This window comes from Dermacentor variabilis, chromosome 1 (genome assembly GCF_050947875.1).
Source record: "Dermacentor variabilis isolate Ectoservices chromosome 1, ASM5094787v1, whole genome shotgun sequence".
NCBI lineage: Eukaryota > Metazoa > Arthropoda > Arachnida > Ixodida > Ixodidae > Dermacentor > Dermacentor variabilis.
This window is the reverse complement of record NC_134568.1, coordinates 102,729,997-102,743,749: the sequence shown is the minus strand read 5'-3', so window position 1 is coordinate 102,743,749 and position 13,753 is coordinate 102,729,997. Positions and strand designations below refer to the sequence as shown.

The 13,753-nt window shown below is 45.5% G+C and overlaps 1 protein-coding gene across 2 annotated transcripts in view; it reads right to left on the bottom strand.

The window, feature by feature from the left end:
* Nucleotides 1–8,859: 8,859 nt before the first annotated feature.
* Nucleotides 8,860–13,753, bottom strand: part of LOC142582161 (tyrosine kinase receptor Cad96Ca-like) — an 87,823-nt gene continuing 82,929 nt past the window's right edge. For both annotated transcript variants that reach the window (XM_075691559.1, XM_075691566.1), the window contains exon 10: nt 8,860–13,674. In XM_075691559.1, coding sequence (XP_075547674.1) covers nt 13,403–13,674 — 272 coding nt within the window. In that variant the 3' untranslated portion in view covers nt 8,860–13,402. The remainder of the gene's footprint in view (nt 13,675–13,753) is intronic.

The window sequence follows — 13,753 nt, the reverse complement described above, 5'->3', positions numbered from 1 at the left end:
TAGCTCCTTGTAGCTTTGGCATAGACTGACGATGTCAGTCATGAACTGAAGAGTTTTTGCAAGTAGCATGTTGAACGCATCGTCCTCTATCCCTTTCATGACATGTCGGATTTTGTCGGGCTAGGATATCGTCGCGTTTACTCTCTTACACAAGTTCAAAGTATCTTCAATGTAGCTGGTAAATGATTGACTCGGCTGTTCTGCACGCTCTCGCAAACGCGATTCCGCACGCATATTGTGCACAGCAGAGCGACCAAACGTAACCACTAAAGAGGTCTTGAACGAGGACCACGTCGGAAAATCGGTCTCATGGTTGTACCAGAGACCGACCGCACCCGCGATATAGAAGAGCACGTTGCTCAGTTTTGCAGGGTCGTCCCATTTGTTGTGGGCGCTTACCCTACCGTAGGTCGTCAACCAGTCCTCCACGTCGGTGTCGTCCGCGCCGCTGAAAACGGCAGGGTCCCTGTGGTGAGGCACACCAGACCACAGGACTGACTGAGGAGGCGCTGGCTGGGACAGAGTAGGAGGTGTTTGCTGGGGTGCGTCTTCAGGCATGACTGAGCGTAGGGTACGGGACTGAAGCTCCAGGATTGACATTGTAGGCCGAAGCACTCTCCACCATTTGTAATGGTGTTTATTATAGTCACCAGCGTTTGGGCCAACCGTCAGAGCAGGCCACGGCATAGAGTTTCATATTACTATAGCTAGACGAAAATCTGCCGCTACGATCACTCAACCATCATGGAAATGATGGGAAGTACAGGCTACAGATGGGTACTCTGTTGACTGGCGAACTAGTCTACAGGTATTTTTTAGCAGTTTCGGTTTCGCTCCAAGCGCAATTGCTGTAATCCGCAGTGGGACAGTGCGACGCAAAGCTCTCTGCTTTTATGCAAAAAGGTGAGGCGTGCAGACAGGACACAAGAGAAGAGAAGTGGACAACACGAACGCAACCTCACCTTTTTGCATAATGAATCCTTACCAACTAGCTCACCTTTCTGTCGTTCTAAGCTCCATTTCTAGTACTCTGAGCCCTTTTCCATGTTCCCCTACCCTCACCTTTTTGCATGACGAATCCTTACCAACTAGCTCAGCTACCTGTCGTTCTAAGCTTCATCTATGCCTTTGTTCTGTTGCTCGACGTGGCGATAGCGCGCTGTGCCAGCGGCTGGGACGATGTTTGTGTCGCGGTGTGGTGTCGAAGCCCTGACGAGAAAGCTACGGCATCGTAAACGTTGAAGGAACGTGTTTTGACCGTTTTGACTTTGGTTTGTTAAATGTGTTAGGTTGGCGCTGTAGCGTTCCGTGCTTTATGAAACTTCATAAGAGCAAAAAACTGATACAAGACATACATAGTTGTGCAATCAACAGCAAAAGTTTACGGGATGCGGTTTCTCCTTCAAATGTAAATTCCTGCACTGTTAAGGCATGACACTTCGTATTTATTGTATCACTGTGTAGGTGGCGTAGGCTACTACTTGCTGGAACATTGAATTCGAGGCTGTGTGACCACGCTTTGCGAGAATTCAGCTTCTCGGCAGATTCTGCGTCCCGTAAACTTTTGCGGTTGACGGCACTTCTAGTGGCTCGACAATCAAATTTGATCGAGAGCTTCATTGCGCATTGCTTGTTTATGCGCTCATTGAAATGTGTGTTTCAGGGCATTTGACAACACAAACTTACTGGTTGCTGCTTCCTGGCTGTAGTCTGCTGTCGCAAAATGAGCAAGTGTAAAGCCACGCCATACTGCTTGCTCACGCTTCAGAAACGGTACACCAATGTAAAATATAACGAAGCATGCTCACAGGAGGCCACAAGCGTCCTAGCTAGCACTGCAGCAGGTGTGCTTAAACGTACTTGAAGACGTTCAGCAATCTCTACAGCCGACGCAACCTTTCGAAAGAGCAAGAGAGTTCGCAAGAGCCTGTCGTCTGCCAGAGAAGTTTCGCGTTCGCCGCGAATTTTTTATTTCCAGAAATACTTCATGAGTATGTTATTATACGTACATGCACGGTTGATATTGCTGTTGAATAAATAATTATTCTCTGGGGCTAAATCGGTAACAGAATTGCCGAAGAATGCATACCCTGGTGTGCCCTGGTGGTAAACCGTGCTTCAATCTCAAAGTCATTGAAAGTTTATGTAATGTGTTGTGGAATATATAAGATGCTGCAGAAATAAAATTAGATTTTACGCGATAATCTTTGAGTATAGCTTCATTTACTGCACCGCAAGCAAACGTCACTAGTCTAAAAATCGAAGTCAACCCGAAGCCTGTACTTCCCATCATTCCCATGTAGGTTGAGGCAACGCTCAGGAGAGCCACCGTAGACGTTAGCGCCACATTTCCCTCTAGGGTATTTATTTAGAAACTCTATGGGGCACGGTCTCTCAGCACTAGCGGCGTTCCCCAAGCAAAAGCACTAGAGAAATTAACCCACTACAAACGCTGCAGACGATGGCCCGCTATAGCAATTACTCTTCTTCGCTACTATATATATATATATATATATATATATATATATATATATATATATATATATATATATATATATATATAGTTAGTTAATTAAATGGTGTTTAATAGCGCAAAAGCGGCTAAGGCTATCCTGCGCCAAACACGAGGTGTTTTAAAATCCAGTTTGTGAAGAAAAAGGGTGTGTTAATAATCTACATTTTATGTAAAAAGCCAGTGTCATCTAGAAATTTACGGATGTCACATAATGGGACTAGTGGATCATCACCTAAAATTAGAGCAGGGTGTAAAGGTATGTGTAGTTGATATAATTTGTGCAAAACTGCTCTTCTGTGTGTTTCAATATGCGTACATGCCAGTAATATGTGCATAACAGTTAGTGGCTCTTGACATTTCTCGCATGTTGGTGTGTCTTCTTTCGTAAGTAAATAATTGTGTGTGAGGTGTGTGTGCCCAATGCGTAGTCGGCATAAAACTACTTCGATGAACCGCTCCTGATGACAACATGACTTCCACTCGCCAACTATGGGTTTAGTGAGATGTAGCTTGTTGTCGGCACGACGGTCCCATTCGCGTTGCCATTTTGCCGTTAAGGCTTTTCTAATCGCACGGATGCTATCTTTGTATGGGAGTGTTGTGTTTGTAATGTCTTTGTGCGCTGCCATCAATGCATATCTATCAGCTGCTTCGTTACCTGGTATCCCAACATGGCTTGAACGAATTGACCTCCCGTATTTGTTAAGCGCCAACATATTTAAAATGTCTTCTATCAGGGGTTCACACTCAGATTTCAGCTGTAGAGCCGTAAGTGTGCTTAAAGAGTCAGTGTTTATGAGTGCATGTTTGTGTTTATCAGTGATAATCTTTTTAACAACAACCCATATAGCGTAAACTTCGGCCGTGAAAACAGAAGCGTGTTGTGGCAATCGAATACTTGTTTCCCAATTTTCCGTTACGGCCCCCACACCCACGTGATCTTTTGTTTTAGAGCCATCAGTGTAATATTGCATGTTATTTTGATATTGGTCCTGAAGTGCACGGAATTCTCGTATAATGTGTTCGTGTGGGGTGTATTTCTTCTTTAAATGTGTCATTGTCCAGTCGCACAACTGTGTGAAATCGTACCACGGGGCCAACCGTTGTAGTTTCTTGGCAACCTGGAGGACTTCGTAGGGAATGTCATAATCCCGACAGTATTGCTCATACCGCAGGACAAGCGGCCTAATCATGTTCGGTTTATTTGTATAATGTAAGCGTGAGTTGCATTGTGTGAGGATGTTGTAGCATATGTGTTGCGGTGATGACTGAATTCTGAGTACGTAAGAAAAAGTAAGTAATGCTCTGCGCTGCTGTAAGGAGGGTTCATTACACTCGACGTATAAACTTTGAATAGGCGAAGTTCTGTAGGCACCACTTGCCAGTCGCAGTCCAAGGTTATGTACTGAGTCAAGTCATTGGATGTAGGACTGTCTGGCTGAGCCGTAAACCACGGAGCCATAGTCTAAAAGGCTACGCACAAGAGACCGGTAAACACGTAAAAGGCAGGTTCGGTCGGAACCCCAGTGCTTATGAGACAAAACTTTAAGGATATTTAGAGCTTTATTTGTTTTAATCTTTAGTGTTTTCATGTGAGCTAGGGAGTTAAGTTTGGTGTCAAAGGTTACTTCTAAAAACTTATGGTCTTGTTTCACCGGCAGTACGGTGTCGTTCAATTTTAGGACTGGATCGCTGTGTAACCCTCGTTTCCGAGAGAACAAAACAGTACCTGTTTTCTGTGTGGAGAAACGGAAACCATTTTTGTTAGCCCATTGTGTAACTTTATTTATTGTCATTTGAAGCTGCCTTTCACAGGTTGGCAAATTTGAAGCGCGGCAAGCCACTTGGAGATCGTCTACGTAAACAGAGTGCATAAGAGACGACGGTATAACCTTATTAACTGAATTCATATTTACTATAAACAGCGTCGTGCTGAGAACACAGCCTTGCGGAACGCCATTTTCCTGCGTAAATGTATTAGAATGAACTGTACCCAGACGTACCTGAAATGTTCTATTAGACATAATATCAGTTAGGCAATTCAGCATTTTACCACGGATGCCGAGGTCAGCCAGTTCTCTTAAAATTCCATATCTCCATGTGGTATCATAGGCCTTTTCTAAATCGAAGAAAACTGCAAGACAGTGTTGTTTGTGTAAAAATGCATACCGAATTTCATGTTCTAGACGGACAAGATGGTCAGTAGTAGAACAACCCTTTTTATATCCACACTGGTGGGGGTCTATGAGGTTTCTTGATTCTAAAGTAAATTAGAGTCTTATATTGATAATGCTTTCATATGATTTTGCCAAACAGCTCGTGAGGGCAATGGGTCTGTAGCTGCTTTCGGATGTTGGAGAGTTACCGGCTTTTAGAAATGGAACTACTATTGCTTTTTTCCACTCTTCGGGCATTATACCTGATTCCCAGATTATGTTGAAAAATTTAAGGAGAGCTTCTACAGATGCCTGAGATAGATGAGCCAGCATGGCGTAGTGAATACGGTCGTGTTCTGGCGCTGTGCTTTCCCTGCAGAAAGGACTCTGTTTATTTCTTGTTGTGTGAGGGGGGAATTGTATGATTCATTTAACGCGCCAGTAGTGGGCAGCTTTTGTTCTTCAGCAGACTGTTTGTACTGTAAGAATTCCATTGTATAATTACCTGAACTGGATACATCACGGAGATGTTCGCCAAGTATATCTGCCTGTTCTTGTACTGTTGTTTGTGTGTCTGGACTTGTAAGTAACGGTATTGTATAAGATGAGTAATCTCCCCGAAACTTTCTAACCTGTTCCCACATGCGTTTAGATGTGACTGAACTGTTTATGGAAGACAGGTATTTCTTCCACGATTATTTTTCTGCCTGCCTTCTGATAAATCATGCCTTGTCTTTGGCCTGTTTAAAGCATAAAAGGTTGGTATAGGTGGGGTGTCTTTGTAACATACCCCAGGCCCTAATTTGAAGCTTTTTTGTTTCTGTGCACTCAGGAGTCCACTAAGGGAAATGTTTTTTCGCACAAGGCTGGATGTTTGAGGTATTGATCTTTCTGCCGCTGAAATTAAAACCGCAGTGAACTTCTCATTAATTTCATTTACGCTGAGTTCACTTAAAAGGACTTCTTCGAGTTTTGCATATTTCATAAAACTCGGCCAGTCGGCAAGATGTGTTTTCCAGCGACGTGGCTTAGAGTTTATGGTAGGTAATGGGGATGTTAGCTTGATAAATGCCGGCAAATGATCACTTCCATATGAAGTGTCCAGTACTTCCCACTTAATATCGCTGAAGACAGACGGTAAGCAGAAGGCTAAATCTAGAAAGCTAAATTTGCGTGAGCTTGGTGAGAAGTATGTTGGTGAACCCGAGTTTAAAAGACATATGCTGTTAGACAAAATAATGTCTTCGATTACTTGCCCTCTTTGGTCTGTTCTATCGCTGCCCCAGAGGCTACAATGGGCATTAAAATCTCCTACTAGAATAAAAGGCTCCGGCAACTGGTGTATTAGATTTTCCAGTTGTCTAGTAGTAAAATGAGTATGGGGTGGGATGTAAAGTGAACAGATGGTGATGATTTTATGCAATAGAACGGTGACGGCAACAGCCTCGAAAGAAGTATTCAGCTGAACATTTCGTGTAGGGGTGCCGCCCTGAACGACTATGGCGACTCCTCCTGACAAACGGCTAGAGTGTTCGCGGCCCCTTCGGACAATGGTGAAACCTGTGAGAACGTTGCTATTTTTTGGACCAGGATTCGTTTCTTGAAGACACACTGCAACTGGCGAAAAAGTGCTGATAATGTCTTTGATGTCACCTATATTGTGTATAAGACCTCTGCAATTCCAGTGTACAATGAAAGCCATGGTTGTAAAATCAAAAATGTGCTGATACTTGGAAACTTCTTAAAAGTTAAAGATGACATGCGATATGGGACAGTACACGTTTAATGGGCGGTAACCGTTCAGGTTTCCTGTCCCTTTTTCTGTATAGTTATAAGGACTTTGTCCTTCTTAGAGCGCTCAGAAGAGCGCTGTTCTTTTGGCGTCACGGAGTTTTGGTATCGACCTCCATCGACTTCTCTGAGGCGCTGGATGATCGAAAGCCAGGCGCCGAGACACGCGCCTCGGGCCTTGGCATTCTGCTTAGTCTTGGGACCTGCGGAACAGCTGTCTGCAGGGCCGTCTTGGATGATGGTGGAGCAGCACTAGCTGCTGCCACCGAGGGGGCGGATGGAGTTGCTACACTGCAGGACCACTGACTGTGACCTCTGTAGACTCCTTAGACCGATGTGGTGCTGCCCCCTGCCGCGCCACATTGGCATAGCTTATTTGAGGCAAGAGTGAGAGTCTCTTCCTTGCTTCGAAAAATCAAATCTTCTACTTTACTGTAAGAGCAATCACTTCTTTCTCCTTCTTCCAACAGGGACATGATCGTGAATACGCTGGATGATCCCCTTTGCAGTTCACACAGCGTGGGGGAGCGTTACAGTTTTCAGATGGGTGATCGATGGCGCTGCATTTCGCGCATGCTTCTTTGCCTCTACATGATTGTGATGCGTGGCCGAACCTCTGGCACTTAAAACACCGCCTTGGGTTCGGTATGTATGGTCTGGCATTTATCTTTAAATATCCTGCGTCGAGAGAATTGAGGAGAATGCTAGTACCAAATGTGAGGATCACATGTTTGGTGGGTAGTTGTTCATTGTTCCTTCGAATTGTAATTCTTTGTACTTTAATGACATTCTGTTCTTGGAACCCCTCGAGGAGTTCCTCGTCACGCAAACTGAGAAAATCTTCCTCTGAGATAACGCCCCTGCAGGTGTTTAGGGAGCGATGGGGAGAAATCGTGACTTTGATTTCACCAATACTGGCGAGTTCGGACAGCTTTGGCACTTGTTCTTTGTTTCTCAGTTCTATAAGTAGGTCTCCACTGGTCATTTTCGAGGCTTTATAGTCTTTGCCAATTTTTTCTATGAGGAGTTTGCCACCAAGAAAGGGGATAGCTTACGCATACTTTGTGTTCCTTCACTATGCAAGACGTGGTAACGTGGAAAGTTGTCTATGTCGGTTCGGAGGGTGAATTGAAAAGGTGCATCGGTGCGACCTCTTTTCAGAGGCCGATCTGGAATTCGCGGAAAAGCTTCTGCCATAATATGGTTTAAAATTCGGCGGCGGTGGTAGCCACCCACCACAGAGCCCAACAAGGGGACGCTACAGGTTGTGAGCAACCTGCACACGCCAGCTATGCACCGCCACTATAACCTAATGCATATAACAAAGACTGGATATACTACACACGGTTAACCCTTGCCGCCAGGAAATTCGGAAGTAAGAAGAAGTGAAAAGAAGACAGGAAAGATGAAAAGGCTAGGGAGAAAGACGAAGATTGAAGAGGAGGACAGGAAAAGGCGACTGCCGATTTCCTCCAGGTGGGTCAGTCTGTAGGTGCCGTCTGCGTGAAGCAGAGGCCAAAGGGGTGTGTTGCCTCCGCCGGGGGGCCTTAAAGGTCCAAACACGCGGCATCGGCTCAACCCCCAGGATCCCCCTTTCCCCGGTCACCGCAAAGCCGCGCACGGCTACACGCGGGAGGGTCCAACCCTCGTGTGCTCGGGTACGGGGTGTCGCAACACACCACGAAAAAGGCGCGAAACATATCCGATACGGAGAAGTGATGGTAACTCATTAAGGATTTAAACAACGCGTGGAAGGGTCCGGACAGCGCAGTAGCTATATGGTAGACGACCCGCACCGACCCCACTATCAACCGTTAAACACCCACCCGCGCACACACATACACACACGCATGCACTCACCAGGGTGTGACGTACGGGTTGACGTGTCAGCGGGAGCGCGCGCTCGCTGAGTGTCTGTCGGTGCGTCGGCGCGGACACTTAAGGTCGAAGCATGTGAAAGAAACCTTTCGTGGCAACAGGCGCTCCATCATCTGACAATCTTTGGTGACAAGATGGGGGGCGATAAAGGACAAAATAGAGTAGAAAATATCGACGGGTCAGCCGTGTCCCCTAGCACCCCTTTAGAGCTGCTTCTGGGTGCCGCTCGTCGGAGTGTTTCGCATCGCAGATTTGCAGCACGTGAAACAGGCCGCGTACCAAATGGCTTAGTACGTCAACTGCACGAGACCATGCAGGTTGTAGCGTGATAGCGAGGATCGATAAGACCCGTGGCGATAAGACGAGAACCAGTTTTTCACCATGCAGGAACGCAGGTGTTTTACCTTTACAAAAGTGCAGGCTGGCACCAAGATCCCCACAAGTTGCTTGCGAAACTGGGTGCTTGTCACATGGAACTGTCGTAAGGGGGCCAGCTGATGCTATAAACAGATGGCCGAATGCATCAACGAATGCCTTTTATTCACTTATGTTTTTGTCTATATACAGTCTTTCAGCGAAACCAAAGAGCCCATTTAAGTGACATCAAAAACACTGGTGGGTCTCAGTAAATGGGAACTATAAATGGGCATGCACAGAACGAAAAGTAAATACAAAGAATGCGTTTAAAAAGCATAGCTTATAAATCACTATCAAATATTCGTCTCTTTTAGAGTTTTAACACAAGGCCGGTTTGTGAATGACCAAGCATGTAACCCCTGTGAAAGAAATTTAAATGTTACTTCGTCCACGTTCTGCCGGTGCCTTTCATTGTTGTATAGTCAGCCTTGTGCATAGCTTCAGACTCTCGTATAGTAATTAATTAAACTAGATTAATTAAATTATAGGGTTTTACGTGCCAAAACCACGATCTGATTAGGAGGCACGCCGTAGTGGGGAACTCCGGAAATTTGGACCACCTGGGCTTCCTTAACGTACGCCTAAATCTAAGTACACGGGTGTTTTCACATTTCGCCCCCATCGAAATGCGGTCGCCGTGCACTCGTATAGTATACAAATAGAGACGTTTGTTTGTTTGTATGCATGTCATTGCAGCGCTATTCAATCTACACAAAGACTTGCAGTATGCTTAAAGAAAGCGTTACTCACTTGGGGAGCGGCGTCTAAATATTTTGCACAGAGGGTACTATAAACTGGGGATACCTACAGCATAAAAAGAGCCGAATTTGAACTAAGATCATGAAAAATCTGTGCGAGTTTCATTTTAATGACATGGCGCTTCAATGGACACAAAAACAATATACTATACCAGGACGAACAGTTATATGTATTACTACGCTGGTAACACTGTCTGCATATGTCCGATGAAAAACAAACAAAACAAAAACGAAGAAGAATACGAAAGCGCAGAAACGGAATGCCAAACATACCTCTGAACATTGCGGCCATACCGCCGAGACGATGTTACATGACAGATTTGCATTCGGAATTAAGTCTTAATACCACAAATCTGGGCCCTTTTTGCGCAGGAAGAAACATCAACGAATGCTTTCATAGTAAACTTTTGTTTCTTTTTAATACTACGCAATTCTCCTTTATCGGCAGTCGATTAAGTCTTCCGGGTCAGATGTTCTCACAACATCCGACGTAACTCAGCTGGTGAGAAAATTTCACACACAGGGTGGCCATATTCCGTGTGATCTTACGTCATTTTCTGGCGTGTCAAGGCTGCCCTCTCAGGAGAAGTCACTCAATGGTTATTTCAAGAGCGTAATCTACAACTCTATCCTGACGTTTTCGTTTCGAGTCTCTTTTGAAGCTAAAACCACCCAACACGTGCCCCATGTAAAAACTAAGCAAGCAGCTGCATAACACCTACTCACATTGCTCTATACAAGGTAAGAGAAGGCTTGCACGGCTCTTACTGTTAGAACATTCAGGAAGGTTGACGCTCCCACTGAACACCAAGCTTTCGAATAACAATCACGCTAAGCGTCGCTCGCATTCCCTAGTAAAAAAAAAATGCACGGGCTGCCGGCCTTCCTGCGTGACGTCATGGCTGAAAGCGCGCAGGCCTCAGTATGCTTTTCAGGAAGTACTGGCTCAGCATACTACCTTGCTCTTACACATACACTGAAGTTCACTCATCTTGTCGTGTGTGTTGTGATATCGCGGCCCGAAAAAGTCGCGCTCATGTCGCCGCTTGAAGTGTTGCACCCGTCAAGTGGCAAATGCAAAACAATTCGCCAAAGCTGGTCACGCTGCCCACTCTTGTAATGAGACTAACTTTTATGGACTAAGACAGCGTATTAAATAATTTTTGTTTCTTAGCTTTTTATTGTATAGCCGGCGTTAAAAAAAATGCGTAGTGCTGAAAGTGACTCGGAACTGCCCAAAGGCTCTCCCTGACTATGCATTCAAGGCAACCCTGATGAATAACGGGGTCACTGAGGCCTCGTATTGCGCTGAATGGTTCATCGTTATGCGAATGGAGAAAGAGAGCGTTCACACAAGGACTTGGAGGAATAATAAGGGTACCTACCTAGCTCCGGCTATTTGTGTTTCTAGACCAGCAATATATATGAGATCGAACAGAAGCATGTGCCAGCATTGCATGGCGTGCTCACGTGCACAAGAACAATAATATGCTGCATTCTTTTCTTTTCCCTGTTCTTTCTTTCTTCAGCGTACAGTTTTATCTAGTGATCAACGAAACTTAGAAAGTCTAATCACAATACACACGTAAGATTAATTAGGAAAACAATAAGACATATACATAAACACAAATATCTAAGGAACGTTCCAACACGCTGAAGGACAAAAGTGCAGTAACCGGTGCCCGTGTGGAAAAATACAATGCACAGGGGGAACTAGGTTGGCACTGGATGTACGTAAATATGAAGAGAGTGCCTATGCGTAAATAACGAAGGCGCCTTCGAATGTTGTGCACGCAATGTTATTAGCACGGCATAATATTTGAAACGGTGTCACACGTCCGTTGTAAGGGTTGCCGAGTTTGTGCTTACAGCTTGCTCCCAGATGCCCCGTCACAAACTTCGTCTCCAGCTGAGTTCGACGAAATGCCGGTACTTAACAAACTTGCCACGATGTCTCGCTGCTCATGAGCGACATATAAGGAGTCGCGCACACAACACACCGCACTCGTTAGCGTTCACTTGACTCGCGGGGTTCACACCAAAGGGCGCGCAGTCCCGGTCAACGCACTGGACTTGGCACGAACACATAGTGACCTTCGAATGGGAAGCCCGGAAACGCGTCGAACACTTCCACAGAATCGATTTCCCGCCGAGTCCTTCGCACAGAGAAAACACATGGATAAGTTCTTGTCGACTGATGCCGAATCCCACACACACACACACACACACACACACATGTTCAACAAAAAAGACAAAGGCACGCTTAACGACACACCATATCAAACTTAAGTTTCGCCTTCGAGTGCAAGGAATAAACTATTTTCGTTTAGTTCTTGAAACGCAACCCGTTACTTGACATTCAGGACAGATCTCGCGCATTCTGATGTGCATGACAGGGACAGCGTGCCGTCTTGCACCGATTGCGGTCTAATTTTCATCCTTTTTCTTTGCCGTTCGGCGACCCTGTGCATCGTGTGTATGTATCCACACATAAGGCCGTCAAATATAAGTTTATATCCGTGTCATATATGAAAACAATATAGAAGCTACGCAAATTGTAGTGTTATCGGAACAAGCTCACAAAAACGGCTGGCACGAATTTCACAACAGCGAATTAATTAGCGAGAACTCAGCAATTACCTTTTTTATTGATCCAGATAACTGAATATGTTGAAGTTACAATGTACAAAGTGGCCGCCATTTATGAGGTCAAACCAATTATGTGACGTTCTTTTAACAAGTACACATGTTGCCAAATATACGCAGCATATGGTCTTCCGTATCATCAGTCCGCTAACCAAATGATGCAGTTGAACTGATGTAGCTGCTGGGTATTTTTTCAAACAAGATGTTTGCAATAAACTTTAGATCCATAGTTTGGACTTGCGAGTTGTGTGTAGGTCATGATTCTCGTTGGCGATGCAGCTGGCTTATTATTTATTACGCACGCATTGAGCTTTTCAGTTGAAAAGCTTGTATTCAGCACGTCCGATAGCATACTTACGAAATTTTCTTTTTAATTTAGCTATACTGGCTGGTGTGGCAGAAATTATGGCACAGGAAATTTCAACCGGAGCGGAGTGTCTCCCGGTAATGTGGGGATGATTAAAGTATCACTACGCTGTTTCACGGCTGTTCACCACAGCTCGAAGAAAAGTGTCTGATGCAACTATACACACAAGGCCAAGTTGAACGCAAATCTCTAGTGACAAATAAGGTCCTGTTGAAAGATATATGCAGTCTGTCTTTTTTTGTTCTCCGCACCATGTTTTTTTTTTCTTTACAGCGTTTCCCTAATAAGGGCCGTTTCCCTTATTATGCACATTTTACATTGCAGCACGCCATACATTAACCAGGGAACTGCCACAGCTCTTAGTGATTTGAGCCGTGAGGTATCTCTTCGAAATACGTAAATGAAACCGGCGGCAGATTTGGGTCTTCGCTCACGTCGAACAAGCAGTACATCAAAGCTCGCGCTTCGGGATCAAAGACAAGCTATAGTAGCAACGCAGATGCTACATCGGACTGCACGATCAGATAATTCGATGGCTTTCGCGAAACAAACTTGGCATAAGCCAAACGTCCTGAAGTGAAAAAAAAAAACTTTCGAAAACTTCCGATGTGACGTCTACACCTGCATTGGCGGTCCATCAGGCAGCCTGGACAGCTTTCAAAGCTCTCACTCGCAAATACGGCAGCTGCCTAGCCTGCCAGCGACTCACTTGGTGGTAGCATAACAGAAGATGTCCGTGCTTCATTCGTGTTCCGTTGCACACAGATAATAACGGCGGAAAAAGAAGGAAAAAAACGTCTGATGTCGGGCAACGTTAGCTGCAGGGCGCCTGTAGCCACAGCACACAGAATCGTTAGGAGTCGAACGGAGGTGCCTACAGCTTCTCGTCCACGCCATATTCGAGATTGTAGTAGGCGTGTTCGGGGAAGTTGTCCAGGTCGATGTATCCGGCGTTCAGCTTTATGAGTTGGTCAAGGTCAGAGGCGAGCCTCGAGAAGGGCGGCCGCTCCTTGGGGTCCGGGTGCCAGCAGGCGCGCATGAGCCGGTACAGCTCCCAGCGGCAGTGCACCGGCTGCACCATCACGCGGCCGTCGCGCACTGCATGGATCACCTCCTGAGCGCTCAGGCCCGGGTACGGCGTGGAACCTGGGGACAAGCAGCGAAAGGCGGCCCACCGGGGTTTAATATCAGTCTTCGGAAGAAAAAGAAAAAAAAAGGGGGGGGG